General features: G+C 48.3%; 1 protein-coding gene across 23 annotated transcripts in view; it reads right to left on the bottom strand.

The window, feature by feature from the left end:
• The window catches only part of LOC122540584 (pleckstrin homology-like domain family B member 1), a 413,532-nt gene that overhangs the window by 195,800 nt on the left and 200,890 nt on the right, over positions 1 to 16,842 (bottom strand). For all 23 annotated transcript variants that reach the window (XM_043676461.2, XM_043676462.2, XM_043676471.2 and 20 more), the window contains one exon: positions 14,104 to 14,226. In XM_043676461.2, the coding sequence (XP_043532396.2) occupies positions 14,104 to 14,226 (123 nt within the window). The remainder of the gene's footprint in view (positions 1 to 14,103; positions 14,227 to 16,842) is intronic.

Genomic DNA, 16,842 nt, shown 5'->3' with positions numbered 1-16,842 from the left:
AACCTCACTCATGTCTTGGGATCTTTCAGACCAGCCCAGAGAACAAGTTGACTGCACCAATTGTGGAGTCCCGTCGCTCGGAGTGCTGGCCTGGGCTCTGGGTTCAGGATTCTGCAGCGAGACATGCCTCCACAACCTCTTTCCTCTCAGACAGAGAATGCTGCCCACAAGAGGGCTTGCTAACATTGCTATACAGCACTGGACATACTGGCCTGAGGCCTCCAATCAGGTAACACAAGGTCAAATCCTACTGCCGCAGCTGGGCAATTTCGATGCAATGCTGGAATCTGGAATTAACAGCTAGACTCAGTAATGATGACCCAAAAACTCTTAGGTTAAAAGCCCAGCTGTTTAACAAAATGCCCTTTTCGGGAGGGAAGTCTGCCAACATTACCCAAGTTGGCCTGTGCCCCCAGATATGGTGGATTCGGAAATGCCCTCTGAAATGGCCAAGCAAAGCACAGCACTGTACTGAAGAAGGAGCTTACAATCTGAGGGTCACTCATTGCTGCCTTCACAGGCAACATGCACATCCTCAGAAATAGTTTTTAAAAATTCATTTTTGGAAATTAACACACTGGACCACCGCTTGCAAAAGTGCGAGTGAGACCAGTGTGTGGCATTCTCAAGTTTTACTGGATTTTGCTTCTGGGTCCCCTGAACAGTGTGGAAAGAACTGAGTCCATCTCATTCTCTATCTGAGTCAGTCACTGCTGAGAGAAGGCTCAACATTAACAAGTGAAGGTGAAGAAGCATTTTTACAGAGAGAGTACGTTGCAGTTGAATGAATCACAGCCATCTCTACGGAACGTGTTATGTGCACTCCCACAAGGACAAGACATTGATCAGTTGGATTCAACACAATGGAACTTTGACTTTGTCAGACCTTTCTGAAGAACTGTAGTTTTTGTGAGTGTGAGGATGCTGTTGGGGATAAAATGATGCAGGCCTCTGCCCTATCCTGAAAACAAGGCTGCCTTCAGCTTATGAAACGTCACATAGTTTTGTAATTTTCTCATGAAGGCTGATTATTTTCCATTGTTTCATTGAGACAATTGACACATTGTGAAAGGGAGAGCTGGAAACTGTTAAAGTGTCCTATGCCAGCACTGCACATGAGCTTAACCCTCTCAGTCCAAGGAAGGCAGCCTGGACAGAGAGTCACTACACATTGTGAGATCTTCCAATATTCTCAGTCCTCATTTAATCCTGAGCACAACATGCAAATCATACTTTGCAAATACTCTTCTCCTGTTTTTCGTGGATTTGAATTGTCTGTGACAATTCCCCAATGTCTCAGGGATGAGGATACCATCCTGTCTTATTCTGGGTCAGAGAATTCCCATGAACCATCCCAATGCAGCAGGTCCTGTTCACCCATCACCCCCTGTGTTGGTTGACCAATACTGGTTCACAGTGTCGTCAGGCTACGATTTAAACTTTCTTACCCAGAGGTTCACATCCTCTCCCCACCCCTAGCCCCACGTCCCCGCCTCTCTGTAATCTCCACCAGCTCTAACTTGCTGCAATCTCTGCACTCCTCCAGTTTTGGCACCTTGCATCTGACTGGATTTTAATCGCTCTGCTATTGGTGGCCAGGCCTTCAGCTGCCTGAGTCCCACACTCTAGAATTCCCTCCCTAACTCCCTGTGTGTCTCTCTGCTTCAGCATCCTCCTTAAAAACCTACCTCGTTAACTGGGACAGACCCATGGGATATTTTCGCTCCAAGCAGAATCGTCAAAAACCAAGAATAAACCAAACATTGAATTCCCAAAACAAACTAAACCCCAAATCATAAAAATGCTGAAGCCAGATTCCAAAATAAACTGAAACCCAAGGCCCCAATAAACTGAGGCCAGATCCTTGAGTCTGTGGAATGATTTGGTGCACTCAGGAAGGATGGCAGACAGGAATTACAGAAGGAGGAAGACTGGGGGTGGGGGGGGTTTAAATGGATTAACGAGGTTTCCTCTGAGTTTAGGAGCCTGGAGAACTCCCAGTTCCAGCCCAATATCAGCCCCACTGCACTGTCCATCACTATCAGATCGTTCCAGCAACATCCCTTCTTGAACCACCCCTCCTCCCAACTCCGATACCTGACAGCTTCTCCCCTTTCAGTTACCACGGATACAGCTAAAGGCCACGGTGCTCTGAGGTCAGCAGCAGGGTTTAATTTTCCCACATCCTGAGTAAACACTGTCACACTGCTGCTCTCACTCCTGTGCAAACAGCCAGCAGTAACGCATTCTGTTGCCATGGAGACCGCAGGATCGTTCTTCCCAGCAGTTTGTTTTTCCCTCTTCCACGGGATGTGAGCAACACAACTAGCGTTTGCTCCTCATTCCTAATCTTTCAGAGTCAAAAAGGGTGGTGCTGGAAAAGCACTCAGGACAGAACAGCATCTGAGGAGCGGGAGAGTCAACGTTTCAGGCATAAGCCCCTCATCAGGAATGTGCCCAAAATGTCATCTCTCCTGCTCCTCAGATACTGCCTGACCTGCTGTGCTTTTCCAGCACCACACATTTTGACTCTGACTCTCCAGCATCTGCAGTCCACGCCCTCTTTCAGAGGGTGATTCAGAGTTAACCACATGCCTATGAGCCTGGAGTCACATGTAGGCCATATCAAGTAAGCGCAGTAGGTTTCCTTCTGTAACGGGAAGCCAGGCAGGTCTTTACACCACTTGAAGACGTATCATGATTACCACCACGGAGAGTTTAATTTCCAGATTTATTGATTTTACTTCTACCAATTGCTGTGGTGTGGTTTGAACTATACCCCCACCCCCCAGACCATTTGCCTGGGCTTCTGGATTATAGTCCACTTTGCTATGACATCATTGTTATAGACCAGGCCAGACCCCCTTAAAGCATTTCAAGAAGGTAGCCCAGACCCTAACTTTTCCAGTTGTTTTAAGCAGGTGTAGAGTGTAGCTATTCCTGGAGAGATGTAGCTGGTCCAACTACTCAGTTTTAAACAAAACAATTTATTTACACCTGAAGAAATGAAAATGGAACTTAGAATAATATAACTATCTGAAAACTCAATCAAGTCTATCCCAACTTACTGGTGCTGTGCCAAATACTTGCAACATTCTCATAAACACCCCCTTAGGCAAAAAAAGGTAAATTCAAACACAGGTTCTCACAGGAGAGATGTCAGAGAGAGAGAGAGAGAGAGAGAGGATCAGCGTGGAGCTGTTTCTATGGGTCCTGAAGTTTCTCTGGGTTTCCAGCTAAGAGTTGACCAGCAGTTTGCTGAAACCAAACCCCAAACCAAACCAAACCAAACCGTGAACTGGGAGAACTGGCCACTCCCTTTCCTTTGTACAAGTCATAGAGTCATTGAGACGTACAGCGCGGAAACAGACCCTTTGATCCAACTCGTCCATGCCAACCAGATATCCTCACCCAATCTAGTCCCATTTGCCGTCACTTGGCCCATATCCCTATAAACCCTTCCAATTCACATACCCATCCAAAAGCCTTTTATATGTTATAATTGTACCAGTCTCCACCACTTCCAATGGCAGCACACACCCTCTGCATGAAAATGTTGCCCCTTAGGTCCCTTTTAATTTTTTTCCCTCTCTCACCCTTAAATCTATTGTTTTAAAAAATACTTATAAGCTTTCTCAAGTAGATATTCCCAGACCTATCGGAACCTCTGTTTTTACGACTCCACTGAAGTAAAAACCAAGGACAGAATAACTTTGAGCAGCATCGTCACACCGTCACCTTTCCCTCGTGGTGTAGGACACATCCAACTCAATTTCCTGTCTCTGGTTTCTCCTTCCTGATTATGATCCATTTGTCCTGTCTAATTCCCAACAATCACCCTGGTGATTTGATTTGATTTGATACTGAAACCTATAAAGAATTCGAAGGGAGCAGATTTTAAGAGGTGCCTTCTCGGAGGAGGAAGAGATTGAGAGGTGGAGAGATTTAGGGAGTTTAGGGTTCAGGCAGCTGAAGGCAGGGCTGCCACTGAGAGATGACGATGCTGTAGCTCTGCAGGAGCACAGAGACTGTTAGAATAATGATGGTAAGGGCTGGCTACCGGGACTTTCCAGGAGTCTGTGATGAAGGATGGACCATGACCAAATCTCTGTAGAGGAGATTTTAGTAACAAAATCTGTACAAGAGTTTAGTACTTCAGTAACAAGATCTGGCTTATTACTTCTCGGTAACTATATAGGGGTTAGAGATTGTAATATGAGGAGATTGAGACTTGACTCGCTCCAATTAGATTAGATTCCCTACAGTGTGGAAACAGGCCCTTCAGCCCAACCAGTCCATACCAACCCTCCGAGGAGTAACCCATCCAGACCCATTTCCCTCTGACTAATGGACCTAATATTATGTGCAATTTAGCATGGTCGATTCACCTGGCCTGCACACCTTTGTGACTGTGGGAGGAAACCGGAGCACCCAGAGGAAACCCACACAGACACGGGGAGAATGTGCAAACTCCACACAGACAGTCACCTGAGAGTGGAATCAAACCTGGGGCCCTGGTGCTGTGAGGCAGCAGTGCTAACCACTGGGCCATCATGCCACCTAATTAAAGTGCTCCAAATTGCACAATGTTCCATGCAGAGGGCTGTGTTCTTGAGTAGAGTGGACAGGGCTTCAATTTAGCTCTTAGATTAATCCTTTCATATCTATCACTTTGTACAATAGAGAGCTATGAGGATTATGAGGCCAACAAAGATTATAGAGACAGGAGCACACTCAGGGAGGGATTTGATAAGAAGGACAAGTGTTTTTTTTTATAAACATCCTATTCTTCTAGTAAGGTGTCCACTCAGCCTGCCAATCAAACAGAAATCTACAGCACTGACCTTCTGATCAATTGTGGCTAATGCAGGTTGAACAGTGTAGTTACTGAATGACCATTATTGATGCAAACCATACTCACACATTGTCTGCATGGCTGACTTAACCTGACCTTCCTCCATCCAGCCCAGCGGTGACCCAGCACTGTATGTTGCAAAGCTGATAGAGGAAGTGGCTTACAAGGAGAGGTTCAGTAGATTAGGCTCAGACTCACTGGAGTTGGACAGAATGGGGGACGACCTTACTGAAACAGACAAGACTGTTTAGGGGGGCTTGACAGGGTAGATACTGTGAGGCTATTTCCCTTTTGGAGTGTCTTGGGCCTGAGGGTGTCATCTCAGAATAAAGGGCCACATATTTGAGACAGAGATGAGGAGGAATCTATTCTCTTACAGAGTAGTGAATCTGTGGAATTCTTTACTGCAGAGGGTTTTTGAGGCTGGGATGCTAAAGGTGTTCAAGGCTGAGAGTTTTAATCAGTGGGGAATCAGGGGGATTATGGGGGAAAAGGCAGGAAGGTGAGCTGAGGATTAGTAGATCAGCTGAGATCTCACTGAAGGGCAGAGCAGACTCAGTGGGCTGAATGGCCTAATTTAACCCCTACGTCTTACAGTCTTATGACTCTCTTTGAACATCTCAAAATGTAAACTCCATGTCTTGCTTTTAGTGATTGAAGATCCCAAACTATCAAGATCCCTGGTCACAACAATAGCCATAATTTTTATCCTACACAATAAAAGAGCGAAAGATGCTTCACTATCAAAAAACGGATGGAATTTAATATCCCCCACACAAGATGGATGTTGTGATTTGATTTAACTGGGCTAGGGTTGTTGCTGGTGTTGACCAGGGCAATGATCAGGAGTTGCCTTCCACCAGAATGCTTGTCCAGAACCTCAGTCTGCTCTCAAATGCCCTCTCAATGGTCTCATCTTAGTAGGCAAAAGTGAGGACTGCAGATGCTGTAAACCAGAGGCGACATTAGAGTGGTGCTGGAAAAGCACAGCAGGTCAGGCAGCAGCCGAGGAGCAGGAAAATCGACGTTTCGGGCAAAAGCCCATCATCAGGAATAGAAACAGGGAGCCTCCAGGGTGGAGAGATAAATGGGGGGGGCTGCTGGGGAGAAGGTAGCAAAGAGTACAATAGGTGAATGGGGGTGGGGATGGAGGTGATAGGTCAGAGAGGAGGGTGGAGTGGATACGTGGGAAGGGAGATTGGCAGGTAGGACAGGTCATTGGGGCAGTGCTGAGCTGGAAGGTTGGAACTGGGGTAAGGTGGGGGGAGGGGAAACAGGGAAACTGTTGAAGTCCACATTGATGTCCTGGGGTTGAAGTGTTCCGAGGCGGAAGATGAGGCGTTCTTCTTCCAGGTGTCGGGTGGTGAGGGAGCGGTGGTGAAGGAGGCCCAGGACCTCCATGTCCTCGGCAGAGTGGGAGGGGGAGTTGAAATGTTGGGCCACGGGGCGGTGTAGTTGATTGGTGCAGGTGTCCCGGAGATGTTCCCTAAAGCGCTCTGCTAGGAGGCACCCAGTCTGACAATGTAGAGGAGACCGCATCGGGAGCAACGGATACAATAAATGATATTGGTGGATGTGCAGGTAAAACTTTGATGGATGTGGAAGGCTCCTTTGGGGCCTTGGATGGAGGTGAGGGAGGGGGTATGGGCACAGGTTTTACAGTTCCTGTGGTGGCAAGGGAGGGTGCCAGGAAGGGAGGGTGGGTTGCTGGGGGCCATGGACCTGACCAGACGGAGGGAACGGTCTTTGCCAAAAGCGGAAAGGGGTGGGGAGGGAAATATATCCCTGGTGGTGGGGTCCATTTGGAGGTGGCAGAAATGTCGGCGGATGATTTGGTTTGTACGAAGGTTGGTAGGGTGGAAGGTGAGCACCAGGGGCGTTCTGTCCTTGTTGCGGTTGGAGGGGTTGGGTCTGAGGGCGGAGGTGCGGGATGTGGACGAGATGCGTTGGAAGGCATCTTTAACCACGCAGGATGGGAAATTGCGGTCTCTCAAGAAGGAGGCCATCTGGTGTGTTCTGTGATGGAACTGGTCCTCCTGGGAGCAAATACGGCGGAGGCAGAGGAATTGGGAATACGGGATGGCATTTTTGCAGGAGGTAGGGTGGGAAGAGGTGTAATCCAGGTAGCTGTGGGAGTCGGTGGGTTTGTAAAAAATGTCAGTGTCAAGTCGGTCGTCATTAATGGAGATGGAGAAGTCCAGGAAGGGGAGGAAGGTGTCAGAGATGGTCCAGGTGATTTAGGGTCAGAGTGGAATGTGTTCGTGAAATTGTTGAACTGCTCAACCTCCTCGCGGGAGCACGAGGTGGCGCCAATGCAGTCATCAATGTAGCGGAGGAAGAGGTGGGGAGTGGTGCCGGTGTAATTATGGAAGATGAACTGTTCTGCATAGCCGACAAAGAGACAGGCATAGCTGGGGCCCATACGGGTGCCCATGGCTACCTCTTTGGTCTGGAGGAAGTGGGAGGATTTGAAGAAGATATTGTTACGGGTGAGGACCAGTTCGGCCAAACGAATGAGCGTGTCGGTGGAAGGGTACTGTTGGGGACGTCGGGAGAGGAAAAAACGGAGGGCTTGGAGACCCTGGTCATGGCGGATGGAGGTGTAGAGGGATTGGATATCCATGGTGAAGAGGAGGCATTGGGGGCCGTGGAAACGGAAGTCTTGGAGGAGGTGGAGGGCGTGGGTGGTGTCTTGAATGTATGTGGGGAGTTCCTGGACTGGGGGGAATAGGACAGTATTGAGGTAGATGGAGATGAGTTCGGTGGGGCAGGAGCAGGCTGAGATGATGGGTCGGCTAGGGTGGTCAGGGCTGTGGATCTTGGGAAGGAGGTAGAACCGGGCAGTGCAGGGTTCCCGGACTATGAGATTGGATCTCGAAGTGCAGGATAGTGTTGCTACCTCTAGGAGACACAGATTCAGGTCCAACCTGTGACAGAGTTGTGTAATAAAATCTCTGAACAGGTTGATGAGAAAATATCGAGCAAAGTTTGTGATGAATTTCCAACGAGGGAAGACTGAAAAGCAAACAAAATGGGTTGTCAGGTTTGGGGAGATATCAGAGAGGGACTGGACTCTCCATGGGCTCCTATCAACGCTTGGGTGAAAAGCAGTTGAGATGCTGGCTCTATGGGGTTACAGTGTAGACCATGTTTGTAACAGTGGGAGTTCTAGATCAGGTTTCTAACAGAGGGGTGCTGTTTCAGGACAGCATTGGAGAAATGTGAGGTGAGATACAAAACCTTTTTACTCAGTGAGTGGTTTGGGCTGGTCGAGTGGTGGAGGCAGAGTCAATCCATGTGTCCAAGTGGGCATAAAACTGCATTTAAATACAAACAGTGCATAGGTTTGTGGGGAAAAGGCAAAGAAAAATGCACAGGGTCACATACAATGGGCCAAATGGCCTCCTCCTGCACTGTAAGAATTCTGACATTGAGTGAAGTGGCAATTTCAGCAAACCATGGAATGGACTGGAATAATTGTTCAGAACGCTGCCCAGGATTAAGCACATGTTAAGACTGTTAGGGTCATGCAGGTTAAAGAAATCAATTCTCAATAAATGGAGTAAATCAACCCCTTCAATGATGAAAAGAAAACTGAATGTGAATACTTAATTAGCAATGGAGGATTGATGGAAGATATTGGTTAAGCTCAATTGGTGATGAAATGCTTGTGCCTGGAGATTGTTAGAATGTAGGAGATGTCCCAGAGAGTAACAAAGGCCTCGGACTGTGAGAGATTCGCTATATTCACAAAAGCACCAAGTCATGAGTTAGGAGACAGCGGTGAGTTTCTCCAGAGATTTAATAAAGTTGGTGAAAGTCCATCTAACTGACGTCAACAATCGTGATCACTCGGATCCAGAATCTGGAGAAATTGGAGATAAAGGAGTGCGGGAATAGGTTGTAAGAACTATTTGCTCACCTTGAGGGCAAACACCAACACAGGTTGGATGGAACATATGTCTGTTTCTGTCCAGTTTCCATGCATCAATGTATTAAAAGAGAGGAAACCAGAGTACACCCACACAGACATGAGGAGAATGTGCAAACTCCACACAGTCAGTCGCCCGAGGCAGGAATTGAACCTGGGTCCCTGGTGCTGTGAGGTAGCCTTACTAGTCACCAGGCCACCCTCAGATTCCTGAGTTGTACATTGCAAGTAAAGGCAGTCTCTCTGAGAGGAAATAGTTTAATGTAAGGAGTGACGGTGTTGAGCAAAGGAACAAAATGCTCTTGTTCTATTATCTTGAAGCTGCTCTTGCCTTTGGACAACTTTATTCGACGGAAACTTCACACGGCAGTCAACGCACAACCATTTCAAATTCACAGCAAAGAAACCAGTGATTCCATCCAGCTGGTGCTTATGGCCCACGTGAACGTCCTCCCACTCCCCTGCACCTCAGGCTATCAGCAGATCCTTCTTTTTCCTTTCACTCTGTGTGTGTTTATTCAGCTTCCATGTCACTGTGGCTATCTATAGAACGGCTACGTAAAGGCCCAGACTCTGTAAGGACAGCAGCTTTCCTTCTATAAAGGATATTAGTGTACTGGTTGTGTTTTTACTGACAATCTAACAATTTAGTTGGTGTCTTTACTGGTGCCAAGATTTTATTTGGAGTCTTTGTCTCTCAAACTGCCATTTGAACTCATGTGATCTGGATGATTACACGAGGCTGCTTATTAGTTTAGTAAGCCACCTACTGCACTGAACTGCCGACATGCAAACCTTCCAATCACTAGGCACATTGCATCAATAGACTTACACTGAATGGACAGACACAGGATCAGGCCATTTGGCCCAACTGGTCTATACTGGTGCCTATGGTACATACAGTTAGAATGGCTGCGCAGTGGTTATGTTACAGGACTCCCAATGCACGCGCCTGGACAAGTGAAACATGGATATAAGTTCAAAAATCCTCAAGTAATTGGGCATTTAATTCAACTGGAGAATATAAAGAGACTCAATAGAGTGGTAACCGTGAAACTAATGGATTGTCATTAAGACACACTGAGTTCATGGATGATCTATACAGGAGGCAATCTGCCATCTCTCCCGGGTCGGTCTGATAGACGGCTCCTCACCCACAGCACATTGCTGGACTCTGAAACAGCCGAGCAAGTCACATTCAGGTGGTCCGGAATGCACCTTGTCAAAGGGAATAAGCAATAAGCGCTAACTTTGCCACTTATGACCAGATCCCATTTATGAATTTTTGAGAAAAGCATACCGCATCTCAACCAGTCAGGTGCACACACTATTTCATTCAATAAAGTCAGAAGTCATACGACACCAGATTATTGTCCAACAGATTTATTTGAAATCACAAGCTTACAAAGCGACGCTCCGAAAGCTTTTCATTTCAAATAAGCCTCACACAGTCACACAGATGAACAGCACGGAAACTGACCCTTCGGTCCAACTCATCTATGCTGACCAGATATCCCAACCCAATCTAGTCCCATTTGCCAACATTTGGCCCATATCCCTCTAAAACTTTCCTATTCATATATCCATCCAGATGCCTTTTAAATGCTGTCATTATACCTGTTGGACTGTAAGCTGGTGTCGTGGGATTTTTGAATTTGTTCGTCCCAGTCCAACACCAGCACCTCCATAACATTCTACTGAATAAAGACACAGCTGAAAATGTGTTGCTGGAAAAGCGCAGCAGGTCAGGCAGCATCCAGGGAACAGGAGAATCGACGTTTCAGGCATGAGCCCTTCTTCAGGAATGAGGAGAGTGTGCCAAGCAGGCTAAGATAAAAGGTAGGGAGGAGGGACTTGGGGAGGGACGTTGGGAATGTGATAGGTAGAAGGAGGTTAAGGTGAGGGTGATAGGCTGGAGTGGGGGTGGGGGCGGAGAGGTCAGGAAGAAGATTGCAGGTTAGGAAGGTGGTGCTGAGTTCGAGGGTTGGGACTGAGACAAGGTGGGGGGAGGGGAAATAAGGAAACTGGAGAAATCTAAGTTCATCCCTTGTGGTTGGAGGGTTCCTGGGCGGAAGATGAGGCGCTCTTCCTCCAACCGTCGTGTTGCTATGGTTTGGCGATGGAGGAGTCCAAGGACCTGCATGTCCTTGGTGGAGTGGGAGGGGGAGTTGAAGTGTTGAGCCACTGGGTGGTTGGGTTGGTTGGTCCGGGTGTCCCAGAGGTGTTCTCTGAAACGTTCCGCAAGTAGGCGGCCTGTCTCCCCAATGTAGAGGAGGCCACATCGGGTGCAGCGGATGCAATAAATGATGTGTGTGGAGGTGCAGGTGAATTTGTGGCGGATATGGAAGGATTCCTTGGGGTCTTGGAGGGAAGTAAGGGGGGAGGTGTGGGCGCAGGTTTTGCAGTTCTTGCAGTTGCAGGGGAAGGTGCCGGGAGTGGAGGTTGGGTTGGTGGTGGGTGTAGACCTGACAAGGGAGTCACGGAGGGAGTGGTCTTTTCTGAACGCTGATAGGGGAGGGTAGAGAAATATATCCCTGGTGGTGGGGTCCGTTTGGAGGTGGCGGAAATGACGGATGATATGATGTATATGGAGGTTGGTGGGGTGGAAGGTGAGGACCAGTGGGGTTCTGTCCTGGTGGCGATTGGAGGGGCGGGGCTCAAGGGCGGTGGAGCGGGAAGTAGAGGAGATGCGGTGGAGAGCATTGTCGATCACGTCTGGGGGGAAATTGCGGACTTTGAAGAAGGACGCCATCTGGGTTGTTCAGTATTGGAACTGGTCCTCCTGGGAGCAGATGCGGCGGAGACGAAGGAATTGGGAATACGGGATGGCATTTTTACAGGGGGCAGGGTGGGAGGAGGTGTAGTCTAGGTAACTGTGGGAGTCGGTCGGTTTATAGTAAATGTCCGTGTTGATTCGGTCGCCCGAGATAGAAATGGAGAGGTCTAGGACCATGTTGATTTACACCACTGAGGCTAAACGCCAGCTCACGGACACCTCCTCCTACTGCCCCCTTGACCATGACCCCACCTCCCACCACCAAACCATCATCTCCCAGACCATCCATAACCTCATCACCTCAGGGGATCTCCCATCCACCGTCTCCAACCTCACAGGTAAATTTGAGGTCGGGGTGGAAGGTGTTGGTAAAGTTGATGAACTGTTCAACCTCCTCGTGGGAGCACGAGGCAGCGCCGATACAGTCATCAATGTAGCGGAGGAAAAGGTGGGGGGTGGTGCCAGTGTAGCTCCAGACCAGCTACACTGACCAGCTCTGGTGCCAGACGTGATCGACAACCCCGCACTGCCCGTTTCTACCTCCTGCCCAAAATCCACAAACCTGACTGCCCCGGCCAACCCATTGTCTCAGCCTGCTCCTGCCCCACTGAACTCATCTCTGCATACCTCGACACAGTCCTGTCCCCCTTCGTCCAAGAACTCCCCACCTACGTTCGGGACACCACCCACGCCCTCCACCTCCTCCATGATTTTCGCTTCCCTGGTCCCCAACGCCTTATCTTCACCATGGACATCCAGTCCCTGTACACCTCCATCCCCCATCACGAAGGACTCAAAGCCCTCAGCTTCTTCCTTTCCCGCCGTACCAACCAGTACCCTTCCACTGACACTCTCCTTCGACTGACTGAACTGGTCCTCACCCTGAACAACTTCTCTTTCCAATCCTCCCACTTCCTCCAAACGAAAGGAGTAGCCATGGGCACCCGCATGGGCCCCAGCTATGCCTGCCTCTTCATAGGATATGTGGAACAGTCCATCTTCCGGAGCTACACTGGCACCACCCCCCATCTTTTCCTCCGCTACATTGATGACTGTATCGGCGCTGCCTCGTGCTCCCACGAGGAGGTTGAACAGTTCATCCACTTTACCAACACCTTCCACCCCGACCTCAAATTTACCTGGACCGTCTCAGACTCCTCCCTCCCCTTCCTAGACTGCTCCATTTCTATCTCGGGCGACCGAATCAACACGGACATTTACTATAAACCGACCAACTCCCACAGCTACCTAGACTACACCTCCTCCCACCCTGCCCCCTGTAAAAACGTCATCCCATATTCCCATGTCCTTTGTCTCCGCCACATCTGCTCCCAGGAGGACCAGTTCCAATACCGTACAACCCAGATGGTCTCCTTCTTCAAAGACCGCAATTTCCCCCAGATGTGATCGACAATGCCCTCCACCGCATCTCCTCCACTTCCCGCTCCACCGCCCTTGAGCCCCACCCCTCCAATCGCCACCAGGACAGAACCCCACTGGTCCTCACCTCCCACCCCACCAACTTCCATATACATCATATCATCCATCGGCATTTCTGCCACCTCCAAACGGACCCCACCACCAGGGATATATTTCCCTCCCCTCCCCTATCAGCGTTCCGAAAAGACCATTCCCTCCGTGACTTCCTTGTCAGGTCACACCCCACCAACCCAACCTCCACTCCCGGCACCTTCCCCTGCAACCGCAAGAAATGCAAAACTTGCGCCCACACCTCCCCCCTTACTTCCCTCCAAGACCCCAAGGGATCCTTCCATATCCGCTACAAATTCACCTGCATCTCCACACACATCATTTACTGCATCCGCTGCACCCGATGTGGCCTCCTCTATATTGGGGAGACAGGCCGCCTACTTACGGAATGTTTCAGAGAACACCTCTGGGACACCCGGACCAACCAACCCATTCGCCCCGTGGCTCAACACTTCAACTCCCCCTCCCACTCCACCAAGGACATGCAGGTCCTTGGACTCCTCCATCGCCAGACTATAGCAACACGACGGTTGGAGGAAGAGCGCCTCATCTTCCGCCCAGGAACCCTCCAACCACAAGGGATGAACTTAGATTTCTCCAGTTTCCTCATTTCCCCTCCCCCCACCTTGTCTCAGTCCCAACCCTCGAACTCAGCACCACCTTCCTAACCTGCAATCTTCTTCCTGACCTCTCCGCCCCCACCCCCACTCCAGCCTATCACCCTCACCTTAACCTCTTTCCACCTATCGAATTCCCAACGTCCCTCCCCCAAGTCCCTCCTCCCTACCTTTTATCTTAGCCTGCTTGGCACACTTTCCTCATTCCTGAAGAAGGGCTCATGCCCGAAATGTCGATTCTCCTGCTCCTTGGATGCTGCCTGACCTGCTGCGCTTTTCCAGCAACACATTTTCAGCTGATCTCCAGCATCTGCAGACCTCACTTTCTCCTTGAATAAAGGCACAGCCTTATGCTCCAGATGCTTCCATCTGTGAACCCATCCAGGGTATGTCAGGGTAATACAGCATGAGGTTAAGCAGAGGAACACCATACCTGGAGAATGGCAGTAGGAGACGGGAGTGTTCCGGTTCCCGGACATCATGCTCTTCATCCTGGACGCCTCGGCTGGGTGGTTAAAACGGAAGAATGTTGACTGACCAAAGCATAGCATGCACCCTGAAAAACAGAAGGAGAGGGACAGCAAAGTCAGCGCCAGATAAAAACCCAAGAGAGCTGCGGATGCTGTAAATCAGAGACAGGAATAGAAATGGCTGGAAAAGTTCAGCGTGTCTGGCAGCATCTCTGGAGAGAAATCAAAGTTTACACTTGGCATTCTGAGTCAGAGTGACCTGACCCGAAATGCTAACTGTGATTTCTCTTCACTGATGCTGCCAGACTTGCTGAGCTTTTCAAGCGATTTCCATTAAAGTCAATCCCAGGCTATGCTCTGCAGATGGAGTGCGTTAAATGAGCCGTACATCTCAAACTTCCAATCAATCAAACCCAAGGGACAGTGCTTTTAATTTGGCTACAGAACAAACCGGTTAATTGTTTAATATAACATGATTCCATCTGTGCTTGTTGCAGACTATGGGAGGGATGGAGGTAGTTATTGAAGAAGGTCAAAGGGACGAACATAGAAATATAGAAAATAGGAGCTGGATTGGGCCATTCAGCCCATCGAGCCTGCTCCATATTCAACATGATCATGTCTGATCATCCAACTCAGTACCTTGTTGCTGCTCTCTACACTTTAATCCATTTAGGCCTTAGAACGATCTCTAATTCCTACACATTTAATGTTTTGTCCTCAGCTGTTTTCTGTGGCAGAGAATTCCACAGTCTCTGGGTGAAGACATTTCTCCTCATCTCAATCCAAAATGGTTTACCCCATATTCTTAATGTGGAGGAGCTAGTGTGGACTGGGCTGGACAAAATTAAAAGTCACGCCACAACCAGGTTATAGTCCAAAAGGTTTATCTGTAAACACTAGCTTTCAGAGCGCTGTTCCTTTGTCAGGTAGCTACCTGATGAAAGAGCAGCGCTCTGAAAGCTAGTGCTTCCTAATAAACCTGTTGGACTATAACCTGGTGTTGCGTGATTTTTAACTTTGCCCATATTCTTAGACTGACCCTCGGTTCTGGACTCCCCTGGTCATCAGGAACACCCTTCATGCATTTACCCTGTCTAGCCCTGTTTGAAATTTTGCAGATTTATATTAGAACCCCTTCAACAGTCTGTGTTTATTGGGGAATACAGGAGGCAAATTTCTTAACAAACTTCAGACTTTGTCACATCTTCAAATCAGACTGAATAATTTGCATTCCGGGTGAGTGACGTTTCACAGATCTGACGATGGTCAACAGGGAATCTGTTGCAGAAAGTCACTGGATGATCATTCAAAGTCACTCCTCCCCCACCCCAGGAGAAAACCATACGTTACTGACAGGCATAGAAACTCACACGGTTCATCATGTGGTGTAAGTGACTGGGCCTCAAATTTCTTGCCCTATTTAGCGCTGCAGTGTGTGTTCATAATATTGCCAAGCAGGAGCGAAAGCTCAAAATATTTTTTTTATTTTATAAAAGGACTGTCAAATAAAGAGTAAAAGTGCTCCAACATTTTCCTACAGCACTTAACATCTCATACAAATGAATGACATAGTCCACTAACCACTTTGTGGGAGCACTACATTCATTTTCTAAAAAGCTTGAAGTGTGAGTCACAGCTCTATATCATTCTGACGCACGCACTCCCGTCGCTTTATTAGCATTGAGCACTCAGTCCTTCAGACTTGACAACCATTCAGGGTCATCTGTCTGTGCACACAGCACGTTAAAACATCTTCACAACTGTAGTTAGTCCCTGGGCCAGTGCACAGATTACAAACAAATAGATTTGTTCAGTAGAAAACCATCAATAATTTGGAAATAAAAGGTTGGCACCACAGAAAGGGACCATCGAACTATGTGGAAACTAATATTTCTCAGGGACAAGCACTTTTTAATGTTCCTCTACGTTTTTCTATTCATTCCCAAAGTAGGCAGTTGAAGATTATCAGATCGACCATGATCTCATTGAATGACAGGGCACATTTCTGGGCTGAATGGCCTTCCTCTCCTATGTTTTATGATTTTATAGTATCGATGCTCTTGAGAAAGTGGTGGTCAGCTGTCTTCCTAAACTGCTACAGTCCTTGGAGTGTAGGGATACCCACAGTTCTGACAGGGAGGGTGTACAAAGATATTGGACATGCTACACAGAAGGAAGGTGAAGTGATTACATTCCCAATTTGCTTGAATATTAACACTTCTTGAAAGTGATCCACTGGAAACCCACCACTACTGCCTTGTCAAGGTGACCGCAACTACACCCTGGATTACTTACCAGCAAAGTTCATGAGTAAGGACTGGCCAATCTCATCACAACTGGTGGAGGTAACAGGAAGTCTATTGCTGCATGTCATATAGCCAACCGACATGAACTGTGACAACGTTAACTGTCAGCCTCTGACAGGAAGGATGGGACCGCAGAAAGAGCACAGCATCCTCCCATAGCCTGATCTTGATCAAATCACAGAGACAGTCAGACTGTGTACTGTCCAGTCCCTCTACAGACACAGAGACAGTCAGACTGTGTACTGTCCAGTGCTTCTACAGACACAGAGACAGTCAGACTGTGTACTGTCCAGTGCCTCTACAGACACAGAGACAGTCAGACTATGTACTGTCCTGTCCCTCTACAGACACAGAGACAGTCAGACTGTGTACTGTCTAGTCCCTCTACAGACA

This window comes from Chiloscyllium plagiosum, unplaced genomic scaffold, assembly GCF_037043375.1.
Source record: "Chiloscyllium plagiosum isolate Xiang-an unplaced genomic scaffold, Cpla_swu_hap1 HiC_scaffold_29, whole genome shotgun sequence".
NCBI lineage: Eukaryota > Metazoa > Chordata > Chondrichthyes > Orectolobiformes > Hemiscylliidae > Chiloscyllium > Chiloscyllium plagiosum.
The sequence above is the reverse complement of the archived record's forward strand: the minus strand, read 5'-3'. Positions and strand labels throughout refer to the sequence as shown.